The 13,047-nt window shown below is 38.4% G+C and overlaps 1 protein-coding gene and 1 pseudogene across 2 annotated transcripts in view; one reads left to right on the forward strand and one right to left on the reverse strand.

The window, feature by feature from the left end:
• Positions 1-13,047, forward strand: part of CREBRF (CREB3 regulatory factor) — an 81,301-nt gene that overhangs the window by 27,558 nt on the left and 40,696 nt on the right. For both annotated transcript variants that reach the window (XM_012461154.2, XM_012461156.3), the window contains exons 3-4: positions 2,545-2,670; positions 5,430-6,516. In XM_012461154.2, the coding sequence (XP_012316577.1) occupies positions 2,545-2,670; positions 5,430-6,516 (1,213 nt within the window). The remainder of the gene's footprint in view (positions 1-2,544; positions 2,671-5,429; positions 6,517-13,047) is intronic.
• Positions 1,370-2,251, reverse strand: LOC105723254 (cell division control protein 42 homolog; annotated as a pseudogene).

Consider the following 13,047-nt stretch of genomic DNA (forward strand, 5'->3'; position numbering starts at 1 on the left):
CTCTACTAAAAATACAAAAATTAGCTGGTTGTGGTGGCATATGTGGCTGTAATCCCAGCTACTCGGGAGGCTGAGGAAGGAGAATCACTTGAACCCAGGAGGCGGAGGTTGCAGTGAGCCAAGATTGTGCCACTGCACTCCAGCCTGGAGACAGAGTGAGACTCTGTCTGAAAAAAACGCCACCCCAACCTCTGTGACAGATGGACTGCTTATGCCCTTTTACAGTGGTTGCCCATTCAAGGTTTAGTTTTACATTTATTGAGTACTTGCATTTGGGGCTTAAACTTTAAACTTATTTTCTCAAGCTAACTTTTTCTAGGAAGAAAGGTCCCGTGGGCCTGGAAGTGTTGGGAGAAGATAAGAGAAATAAAAATAAAATGAGATGGGAAATACCAATGAAGAAAAATATGATGAGAAAGTCTATGAAAAGGCCAGTTTGTGGAAGATAGAAAGTATGCAAAAAGAATAAGCAAATGGATTTATACCATTTAAAAACATTCTACAGAAACTTGCAAAAACAGAAAAACTAAAAAAGAAATTTTTGGCTGGGCACAGTGGCTCACGCTTATAATCCCAGCACTTTGGGAAGCTAAGGCAGGCGGATCACTTGAAGTCAGGAGATCGAGACCAGCTTGGCCAACATATAGTGAAACCTCATCTCTACTAAAAAATACAAAAATTAGCTGGACATGGTAGCACGTGCCTGTAGTTCCAGCTACTTGAGAAACTCAGGCAGAATAATTACTTGAACCTGGGAAGCGAAGGTTGCAGTGAGCTGAGATTGTGCCACTGCACTCCAGCCTGGGCGACAGTGAGAATTCGTCTCACCAAAAAAAACACAAACAAAAAAAAAAATTAAAAAAAAATCCTTTCTCTTAAGTCATTTGGATTTGGTTAAAAAAATAAATAAATAACAAGAAAATTCTTTCTCATTCTCTTCCTTCATCTTAGATTTCAAAGTGAGGCTTTACTACTACTATTTGACCCACTTTAGGAGGGTGAGCCCAGACTTGACTCTGGAGGGATTCATATAGATACTAAAATGTAAAAAGAAGATGGAGAAAAAACAAGAAGGAGAATTAATGCTGGGTCTCAGGACTTTTTTTCCCCTTTACTTATTTTGGAATGGACTGTGCCCTTTTCAGGAATCAGGATTAAGGCTACACAGCTCATGCCCAAGTTACTGGTCTTACCAAGGAGATTTTTTGGTATTTAGTTGATTCTGTTTCCATTATGTTCCTGCAGGCGTTGGTTGTACTAGATAGTGATGCCCGGCCTGAATTTTAATTTTTAATCTTTAGTTTGATTTCAACATTACTTTTAGTATGATGCCGACACCAGCTGTGCAGAAAGGGCTCTGGAGAGATGTTCATAGCAGCACACACCTGCGGCTCTTCTTTGATTCTGGAGGCTCCAGGGCAGCCGATATTGTTTCGTCAAATACATTTTTTTTTTTTTTTTGAGAAGGAGTTTCGTTCTTGTCACTTAGGCTGGAGTGCAATGGTGTGATCTTGGCTTACTGCAAACTCTGCCTCTCAGGTTCAAGTGATTCTTCTGCCTCAGCCTCCCAAGTAGCTGGGATTACAGGCGCTCGCTACCATGCCTGGCTAATTTTTGTATTTTGAGTAGAGATGGGGTTTCACCATGCTGGTCAGGCTGATCTCAAACTCCTGATCTCAGGTGACCCACCTGCCTTGACCTCCCAAAGTGGTGGGATTACAGGTGTGAGCCACTGCACCTGGCCATCAAATACATTCTTTAGGCCTTTCTGTGTGAGTGCAGAACACTCCCACATACCTGATGGCCTTCAGGTCATGGGCCAGCTTTTTAGCACTTTCTGGAGTGATAGCCTGTTTGTTCTTGGCAAGTTTCTCAATTGGAGAGGGATCATCTCTGAGATCAGTTTAGGCCCCAACAAGCAAGAAAGGAGTATTTGGACAGTGGTGAGTCATCTCAGGCACCCAGTTTTCTTTTACATTTTCAAATGGAGATAGAGAGACTGCTGAAAAACAGACTAGAAATACATCTGTTTGTGAATAACTCAGTGGTCCTAATTCGTCATAATCCTCTTGCCCTGCAGTATCAAAAAGTCTGAGAGTATATGGTTCTCCCCCAATCATAACTGTGACTGCATGGTTGTCAAAAACAGTCAGTGCATTATTGGATGTACTTGGAAATTTGTCGTGTAGGATATCAGGAGACATGTTTTACCAAGAGCACTATCACCCACAACACGCTTAATTGTCCGCATTGCTGAAATAGTTTTGTATCCACTTTAAATATTTCAAATCTGATGTTGACCTTCGCTTCTCCACCAGGGTATTGACAGCACTCTATTTTTTTCTATTTTTGGGTATTTTCCTAATTTAAGTCTACAGTTCAGTGCTAGCCAAAGCTCTTAAATATACTATGCAGTAGGAAAAGTATAGAAATGTTTTCTGAAAAGAATAAGTTACTTTGTGGGAGTAGGGTTGGGGCTCATATGTGATAAATTGGTCTCAAAGTAATCTTTAACTTTCTAAAATAAAAATCACTCTGTTGTAGCCTAGTGTAAGCGGAATGGATCCGCCTTTTGGGGATGCCTTTCGAAGCCACACCTTTTCGGAACAAACTCTGATGAGCACAGATCTCTTAGCAAACAGTTCAGATCCAGATTTCATGTATGAACTGGTAAGCAACATTTTCTTGGTGTTGGTCTTGATTGATTTGGGGTAAAAGTTTGTGGGAGAGTTTTTTATTTATAAATGCCTGAAAAGAAAAAAAAAAAAGAAGTGCTTGGGTCAAGTTTAATTCTTATGATTATACATCTAGTAATTTTATTTATTTATTTTTATTTTCATTTTTTTTGAGACAGAGTCTCACTCTGTCGCCCAGGCTGGAGTGCAGTGGCACAATCTTGGCTCACCGCAATCTCCACCTCTGAGGTTCAAGTGATTCTCCTGCCTCAGCCTCCCAAGTAGCTGGGATTACAGGCATGTGTCACCACATCCAGTTAATTTTTGTATTTTTAGTGGAGATGGGGTTTCACCATGTTGGCCAGGCTGGTCTCAACTTCTGACCTCAGGTGATCGCCCGCCTCGGCCTCCCAAAGTGCTAGGATTATAGGCATGAGCAATTGCACCTGGCCTGCATCTGGTAATTTTAAAAGTATGCATGAACCCATCAAAAATGGTAAAAGATTATCTAATTATCTTCAGATCTAGTTTTTGATAAAGAGAAGAGGCGACTTTTTTTTATCTCTCTGTCTAAAGGCTAAAGGGCTTTTCAGCAGGAAACTATGGAATAATAACATTGAGCAAGGCATGTGACATAAAGAATGTGACACAAAAATAGCAATTCCAAGCAGGATCTGAATATACTTACATTTATTCTTGAGGGAAATAGACACTTAAAATTCATAAGAAAAACATTTTAGAACTGTTTTAATTACATAAAATTGAAGCAACACAGAAATATATAAAAACTGGAAAATTGAATGCTCAAATGCATAAATCTACTAAAAATTATTGAATTGGGGCTGGGCGTGGTGGCCCACGCCTGTAATCCCAGCACTTTGGGAGGCCAGGGGGAGTGGATCACGAGGTCAAGAGATTGAGACCATCCTGCCCAATGTGGTAAAACCCCATCTCTACAAAAAAATACAAAAAGTAACTGGGTGTGGTGGCGGGCGCCTGTCGTCCTAATTACTCGGAGGCTGAGGCAGGAAATATCTTGAACCCGGGAGGGGGAGGTTGCAGTGAGTTGAGATTCCACCATTGCACTCCAGCCTGGGCAACAAATTGAGACTCTGTCTCAAAAAAGAAAAAAAAAAAATTAACTCTGGAAGACTGAAAATTTCTTCATTTTCTTCCTGTAGCTCCACCCTCCAAACCTTTGATCAAAATATAACTAAACATATGTATATACTTTTTTTTGGCATATACTTTTTGTTTTTTGAGACAGTTTCACTCTTATTGCCCTGGCTGGAATGCAATGGTGCAATCTCGGCTCACTGCAACCTCTGCCTCCCTGGTTCAAGTGATTCTCCTGCTTCATTCAGCCTTCTGAGTAGCTGGGATTGCAGGGATGCACTACCACACCTGGCTAATTTTGTATTTTTAGTAGACATGGTGTTTCTCCATGTTGGTCAGGCTGGTCTCGAACTCCCGACCTCTGATGATCCACCAGCCTCAGCCTCCCAAAGTGCTGGGATTACAGGTGTAAGCCACCATGTCCGGCCTGTATATACTTTTTAATTGGATAATAGAGATAACAGTTTTCTGTAACTTGCTCTTTTAAAAATAAAAATGGCTGAGTGTAGTGGCTCACACCTGTAATCCCAGCACTTTGGGAGGCTGAGGTGGTCGGATCACGAGGTCAGGAGATTGAGACCATCCTGGCTAACATGGTGAAACCCTGTCTCTACTAAAAATACAAAAAAAAAATTAGCCAGGCATGGTGGTACGTGCCTGTAGTCTCAGCTACTTGGGAGGCTGAGGCAGGAGAATTGCTTGAAGCGGGAGGCGGAGGTTGCAGTGAGCCAAGATCGTGCCACTGCACTCCAGCCTGGGCAACAGAGCAAGACTCCATCACAAACACACACACACACACACACACACACACACACACACCCACCCCCTCCCTCCCTCCCTACCCCCAGTGGCTTTCAGAGTCTTAAGTGGTATTTGAAATTGACATCTCCAGTGGCACACGCCTGTAATCTCAGCACTTTGGGCGACCATAGTGGGCAGATCACTTGAGGTCATGAGTTTGAGACCAGCCTGGCCAACATGGTGAAAACTCATCTGTACTAAAAATACAAAAACAAAATTATATCCCTAAAATTCATGAAGAGTATTTTACTCTGCCTGCCCAAGTATTGTTATGAGGTTTTGAAAAGACTTACCATTCTGTGGCTGAATTCCAACTCTCTTTAGATTGCTCTTTGCTTCCATATTAATTTCCCACTTAAGACATCTTCTTCTGTAATGAAGTTGTCTTTATTATTTGCTTTTTTGTTTATTTTTCATTTTTATTACTATTTTAAATTTTTTTCTCTCACATATTACATTGTTGTTTAATTGAAGCTACCCCCCATCCCCTGCCACTAAGGCGATTCCAAAATCCTTCTAATATCAAGAAATGTAAACTTTTTTTTAGGAAGAATGTTTATGGTAAAACTCAAGAGCTCTTGATATTTGGATCATACCTGAGCCTCTCAAGGGACACATTTTCCCTCTCTTTTCAATTTAATTTTTAATTGTTTTTCATTTGTTTTATTTTTACTCTTCTTTTTCTTGCCTGAGGAAATAATAATAAAGTGTCATGTCAGTAGCCTTTATGTTAAAACAGACCAAAAGTCAAGTGTTGATTTATCAATTTGATATATGGAGGTGCATATTTCCTTCTTAAAATATGATGTGCAATTTCTTTTTTAAAACCTTTTTCAGGATAGAGAGATGAACTACCAACAGAATCCTAGAGACAACTTTCTTTCTTTGGAGGACTGCAAAGACATTGAAAATCTGGAGTCTTTCACAGATGTCCTGGATAATGAGGGTGCTTTAACCTCAAACTGGGAACAGTGGGATACATACTGTGAAGACTTAACAAAGTATACCAAACTAACCAACTGTGACATCTGGGGAACAAAAGAAGTGGATTACTTGGGTCTTGATGACTTTTCTAGTCCTTACCAAGATGAAGAGGTTATAAGTAAAACTCCAACTTTAGCTCAACTTAATAGTGAGGACTCACAGTCTGTTTCTGATTCCCTTTATTATCCCGATTCACTTTTTAGTGTCAAACAAAATCCCTTACCCTCTTCATTTCCTGGTAAAAAGATCACAAGCAGAGCAGCTGCTCCTGTGTGTTCTTCTAAGACTCTGCAGGCTGAGGTCCCTTTGTCAGACTGTGTCCAGAAAGCAAGTAAACCCACTTCAAGCACACAAATCGTGGTGAAGACCAACATGTATCATAATGAAAAGGTGAACTTTCATGTTGAATGTAAAGACTATGTAAAAAAGGCAAAGGTAAAGATCAACCCAGTGCAGCAGAGCCGACCCTTGCTGAGCCAGGTTCACAAAGATGCAGCAAAGGAGAACACCTGCTACTGTGGTGCAGTAGCAAAGAGACAAGAGAAAAAAGGGATGGAACCTCTTCAAGGTCATGTCACTCCCGCTTTGCCTTTTAAAGAAACCCAGGAACTATTACTCAGTCCCCTGCCCCAGGAAGGTCCTGGGTCAATCGCAGCAGGAGAGAGTAGCAGCCTTTCTGCCAGTACATCAGTCTCAGATTCATCCCAGAAAAAAGAAGAGCACAATTACTCTCTTTTTGTCTCTGACAACTTGGGTGAACAGCCAACCAAATGCAGTCCTGAAGAAGATGAGGAGGATGAGGAAGATATTGATGATGAGGACCATGATGAAGGATTTGGCAGTGAGCATGAACTGTCTGAAAATGAGGAGGAGGAGGAAGAAGAAGAGGATTATGAAGATGACAAGGATGATGACATTAGTGATACTTTCTCTGAACCAGGTATTATAATGCTTGCAAGCTTACCAGACAGATCTTTCTATTACTATTTTGAAATAGAAAGGTTTTGCTGGGCATGGTCGCTCATGCCTGTAATCCCAGCGCTTTGGGAGGCTGAGGCGGGCAGATCACAAGGTCAGGAGATCGAGACCATCCTGGCTAACACAGTGAAACCGTCTTTAAAAAAAAAATAGGTTTTGTTTAGATGATTTCTCTTAGTTTGGGAATTAAATGACTTAAATCTTGGCTTGGATATGTGATTGGTTTCTCTATTCAAATAGCTCTAAAATGATGACTTTTGCTCACATAAGGGTTCATAAGCTGATTCCTTGAGGGCTTATTTATTATTTTTTTATTTGTTATTTTAAAAATTAAAATAGAGATAGGAGCTTGTCATTGTTGCCCAGGCTGGTCTCGAACTCCTGGGCTCAGGTGATCCTCCTGCCTTGGCCTCCCAAAGTGTTGGGATTACAGGCATGAGCCTCTGTGCCCAGTCGAGGACTTAATGTATTTTATGTTAAGTGACCTGTTTTGTAACTCTCTTGAGCATTTGTGCAAAGATGCCAAGAATTTATTGTTTTAAAAAATATTCCTGTTTATGCATATGTCTCTCTATTATAGTTGAATTAAGTTAGGAGTATACAGAATGTTGCACCAAGTGATGATGGTTTATATTACTCATGCCAATAGCCAACAAAATCTTTTTATGAATAATGTAAAAGAGAGGTTTCTTTGTGTCTGCTACATTTTAATTTATATCATATTTTCCTATTTAAGTAAAATACATGCTGTCATTTGGTGAGCATGAAGGAGCTTCAGCTTTATTTATATGCAGTGCATATAAATAAAAGGGACAAAGAAAATGAAATGTGTGGGGGAACTGGTTCACTTCAGCATTTACATGCTTGGGCTCTTGGCACCGTTGGCTTGTGCAGTTTATTTATGAAAATGATATTGCCAAGTGGCACATGGTTGAAAATGCACAAAGAAATAAAGATTTCAAATTTATACGTAAGTTATTTTCTTCAAAAATAGTATTGATATTAACTATGCATGAAAACTAAGTTATTGTTATAAAAAAAGAAACTAAAATATCAAAGAGGGTCTTTTTGTTAAAATGATGATTGCTGGAATTTCAGGCAATATAAACATAGACATTTAATTTTCTGAGAGGCGTTTAAGGCATAGTACCTATATTGTAACCAGTGAAACACTATTATTGCTGAAAGACTTTTTCCTGTGGTGAAATCTTTCTATTGCATAAATGCTTAGATTTATCCACGTGATACAAACAAATTTTTTGATCTGGATGAAGTTTCAAGTAAGCAAAAGGTACTTGAATATGGAAGAAAAGGATTTGTGCCTTCTCCGTGGTTCTGTGTCGTCTAGGTAGAATAATTGTCTTTTTACTATACAGGAAAATTTTTTCCTTGGCAAATGAATAAAATCTTCTTGGAGATGTTTCAAGGAGACTTGTCTTTGTAGGTAGGGGTAATTTATATAACTCTCTGCACGTGGAAGGATCATAGTGCTGTTCATGAGTTGTCCTTAAAGTCTTGACAGATCGGTCCTGTTGCTTTGAGTCTTGTATTTAGGAGTAGGGGAAGGGTAATTAAGGGAAATGGAAAATGTGGGGAAGGAAATGCTTTTAGTAGCTGGTGTATAAAGGAATATAGAGATCAGAAGGAGTCAGTAAAACCTACAGTAAATCCTACCATCACCAAGGCAGCAAGGACTATGTTCTCTACCTGACTTTGGGTTGTAGTTTTGCTTTTCTTTGACTTTCCCCCCTCAACTTTATTGAGGTATGTTTGGCAAATAAAAATCATATATGTTCAAATTGCACAGCATGTTCTGATATGTGTATACATTGTGAAATCATTACCAAAATCAGGCTAATTAACATACCCATTACCTCATATAGTAGAGTAGTAAGAACATTTAAGATCTACTCTTAACAAATTTTGTCTACACAACACACACAGTTTTTCTTTTCTTTTTTTGAAACAAGATCTGGCTCTATTGCCTAGGCTGGAGTGTGGTGGCACAGTCTTGGCTCACTGCAACCTCCACTTCCCTGGCTCAAGCCACCCTCCCACCACAACCTTCCAAGTAGCTGGGACCACAGGCATGCACCGTCACACCTAGTTTTTATATTTTTTGTAGAGATGGGTTTTGCCATGTTGCCCAGGCTGGTCTTGAACTTGTGAACTCAAGCCACCCACCCACCTCGGCCTCTCAAATTGCTGGGATTACAGGCATGAGCCACTGCACTCAGCTCAGTATTGTCTGTAGTTACAGTGCTGTATGTTAGATCTCCAGAGCTTATTCATTCTGCATAACTGAAACCTTGTACCTTTTGGCCAACATTTTCTCATTTCCTCCACCCACCAGCCCCTGGCAACCTCCATTCTACTTTCTACTCTCTGATCCTGAGTTTGACTTTTTCTTTAAGATTTTGCATATAAATGAGATCATGCTGTATTTGTCTTTCTGTGCCTGGCTTATATCATTTAGCATAATGTCTTCCAGGTTCATCCATGTGTCACAAAGACGCGATTTCCTTTCTTTTTAAGGCGGTATAATATTCCCGTATGTGTGGGTGCGTGCGAATAACTCACATTTTCTTTATGTATATGTTCATTGTTGGCCCCTTTGTTGATTCCTTATCTTGGATTTTGTGAATAGTGTTGCAATGAACATAGGAATGCAGACATGTCTTCAAGATACTGACTTTATTTCTTTTGGCTGTATCTCCAGAAGTGGGATTGCTGGATCATATGATTGTTCTATTTTTAATTTTTTGAGGAACTTCCATACTGTTTTCCATAATATCTGTGCCAATTTACATTCCTACCAATAGTTTACAAGAGTTCTCTTTTTTCTGCATCCTCAACAACACTTGCTATCATTTATCTTTTTGATAATGGCCATGCCGACAGGTATGAGGTGATATTTCATTGTGGCTTTCGTTTGTATTTCCCTGATGATTAGTGGTATTGAGCATGTTTTCTTATATTTCTTGGCTGTTTAGATGTCTTTCGAAAAATGTTTATTCAGATCCTTTACCCATTTTTGTTTTTTTTTAGATTTTTTTTTTATTGCATTTTAGGTTTTGGGGTACATGTGAAGAACATGCAAGATTGTTGCATAGGTGCATACATGGCAGTGTGATTTGCTGCCTTCCTCCCCTTCACCTATATCTGGCATTTCTCCCCATGCTATCTCTCTCCAACTCTCCACCTCCAACTGTCCCTCCCCTGTTTCCCCCCAACAGACCCCAGTGTGTAGTGCTCCCCTCCCTGTGTCCATGTGTTCTCATTGTTCAACACCCACCTATGGTTAGAACATGCGGTGTTTGATTTTCTGTTCTTGTGTCAGTTTGCTGAGAATGATGGTTTCCAGGTTCATCCATGTCCCTACAAAGGACGCGAACTCATCGTTTTCGATGGCTGCATAATATTCCATGGTGTATATGTGCCACATTTTCCCTGTGCGGTCTATCATCGATGGGCATTTGGGTTGGTTCCAGATCTTTGCTATTGTAAACTGTGCTGCAATGAACATTCGTGTGCATGTGTCCTTATAGTAGAACGATTTATAATCGGTTGTTTTCTTGCTATTACATTGCTTGGGTTCCTTGTATATTTTGTATGTTAGCCCCTTGTCAGATGTATGGTTGCAGATACTTTTCTTTCATTTCATAGGTAGTCTCTTCACTCTGTTAATTGTTTCTTTTGCTATGTGGAAGCTTTTTAGTCTGATGCAATCTCATTTGTTTATTTTTGCTTTTGCTGCCAGTGCTTTTGGAGTTATATATTTAAAAAAATCATTACCCAGACCAGTGTCAAGAATTCTTTTTCATGTTTTTCTCCTAGTATTTTTATTGTTTAGTTCTTACGTTTAAGTGTTTAATACATTTCGAGTTGATTTTTTAAATATGGTATGAGATAAGGGTCTCCAGTTTCATTATTCTGACTTTGGATATCCCGTTTTCCCATTACCATTTATTGAAGAGACTATCCTTTACTTATTGTTTGTTTCTGGCACCTTTGCCAAAGATTAATTAATTGGACATAATGTGGGAATTTATTTCTAGGCTGTTTTATTGGTATATATGTCTGTTTTTATGCCAGTACTATACTGTTGTTATTACTATAGCTTTGTAATATATTTTGAAATCAGATAGTATGATGTGTCCAGCTTTGTTTTTCTTACTCCATAGGTAGCTTTGGCTATTCAGAATCTTTTGTGATTTCATATGAGTTGTAGGGTCTTTTTCCCCTCTATTTAAGGATTGCATTGAATCTGTAATTCGCTTTGGGTAGTATGGATATTTTAGCTGTATTAATTCTTCCAATCCATAAACACAGGATATCTTTCTATTTATTTGTGTCTTTGGTTTCTTTCACCAATGTTGTATAGTTTTCAGTGTATAGACCTTTCACCTTCTTAATTAGTTTTTTTCTTTCTTTTTTTTTTTTTTTGGTGTGACACTATTGTAAATGGGATTGTTTTTTCTTTTCTTATAGTTGTTAGCATATAAAAATAAACTGATTTTTGAATAATCATTTTGTATCCTGCAGCTTTACTTAATTAGTTTATTAGTTCTAACAGTTTTATGGTAAAGTCCTTAGGGTTTTCTATATACAAGATCATGTCATCTACAAAGAGAGACAATTTCTTTTCCTATTTGGATGCCTTTCCTTCTTTCTTTTTTTTTCTCTTTTTTTCTTCTTTCTTTTCTTTCTTTCCCTGCCTCTCCTCCCTCTCTCCTTCCTTTTTCCTCTCTCTATCTTTTTCTTTCCTTTCCTATTTTGCATAATTTCTCTAGGTAGGACTTCCAGTATTATCAATGTATTGAATAGTAGTTGAGAGAATGGGTATCCTTGTCTTGTTCCTAGTCTTAGAGGAAAAGCTTTCAGGTTTTCATCACTGAGAATGATGTTAGCTATGGGTTCATTGTGTATGGTCTTTATTATGTTGAGGTACATTCCTTTTATATCTAATTTGTTAAGTGTTTTTTAATCATGAAAGCATGTCGAATTTATTTGAGCAAATACTTCCAGATCTTGAAGCATGTTGAATTTTGTCACATGTTCTTTCCATATCTATTGAGATGATCATATTGTTTTTATCCTTCAGTCTGTTAATGTGGTATATCATTGACTGATTTACATATATTGAATCATCCTTGCATCTCAGAGATAAATCCTGCTTGATCATGGTATATCATCCTTTTAATGGGCTGTGGAATTTGGCTTGCTAGTATTTTGTTGAGGATTTTCGCTTCCATGTTTATCAGGGATACTGGCCTGTGATTTTCTTACCTCATGTGTGTTCTTGTCTGGTTTTTGTATCTTGATAATACTGGCCTCATAAAATGAGTTTGGAAGTGTTCTCTACATTTCTTTGGAAGTATTAGAGAAGGATTGGTATTAATTCTTCCTTCAATATTTAGTAGAATTTACCAGTGAAGTCAGCAGGCTCTGGACTTTATGTCATTGAGTTTGTTTGTTTGTTTTTTTGTTTTGAGATGGAGTCTTACTCTGTTACCCAGGCTGGAGTGCAGTGGCACAATCTCGGCTCATTGCAGCCTTTGCCTCCCGGATTAAGTGATTCCCCTGCCTCAGCCTCCTGAGCAGTTGGGACTACAGGCACTCACCACCACACCCAGCTACTTTTTGTATTTTCAGTAGAGATGGGGTTTCTCCATGTTGGCCAGGTTAGTCTGGAACTGCTGACCTCAGGTAATCTGCCTGCCTTGGCCTCCCAAAGTGCTGGGATTACAGGTATGAGCCACTGCGCCCAGCCAAGAGTTTTTAATTACTGATCCCGTATTCTTACTTGTGATTGGTTTGTTCAAATTTTCCAATTTTTTTCATGATTCAGTCTTGGTATGTTTCTAGGAAATTACCCATTTCTTCTAGGTTATTCAATATGTTGGTGTATAATTGTTCATAGTTGTCTTAATGATTCTTTACATTTCTGTGGTATTAAATCAGATTTCTCCTCTTTATAATTTTATTTATTTGAGTCTTACTTTTTTTTAGTTTAGCTAAAAGTTTGTGAATTTTGTTTTCATTTCAACAGAAAACTTCATAGATCTTTTCTGTTGTTTTTTAGTGTTTATTTCATTTATTTCTGCTCTGATCTTTATTATTTTCTTCTTTCTGCTAACTTTGGGTTACTTCTTCATTTTCTACTTCCTTGAGGCGTAAAGTTTGGTTGTTTATTTGAGATCTTTTTTTTCTTGATATAGGTATTTATTATCATAAGATTCCCTCTTGAATTTGCTTTTGTTGCATCCCATAAGTTTTGATATGTTGTGTTTCCATTTTTGTTTGTCTCAACATATTTTTGTATTTCTCTTTTGATTTCTTCTTTGACCCATTGGTTGTTCAGGAATGTATTGTTTAATTTCTACATATTCGTGAATTTTCCAATTTTTCTTCTGATTTCTAATTATATATAATTGCCAAAATGTCATACTTGGTATTATTTCAGTCTTCTTAAATTTGTTAAGACTTGTTT

Source organism: Aotus nancymaae, unplaced genomic scaffold (genome assembly GCF_030222135.1).
Source record: "Aotus nancymaae isolate 86718 unplaced genomic scaffold, 86718_ANA_hifiasm-v0.15.2.pri h1tg000015l_1, whole genome shotgun sequence".
In the NCBI taxonomy this organism is placed as follows: domain Eukaryota; kingdom Metazoa; phylum Chordata; class Mammalia; order Primates; family Aotidae; genus Aotus; species Aotus nancymaae.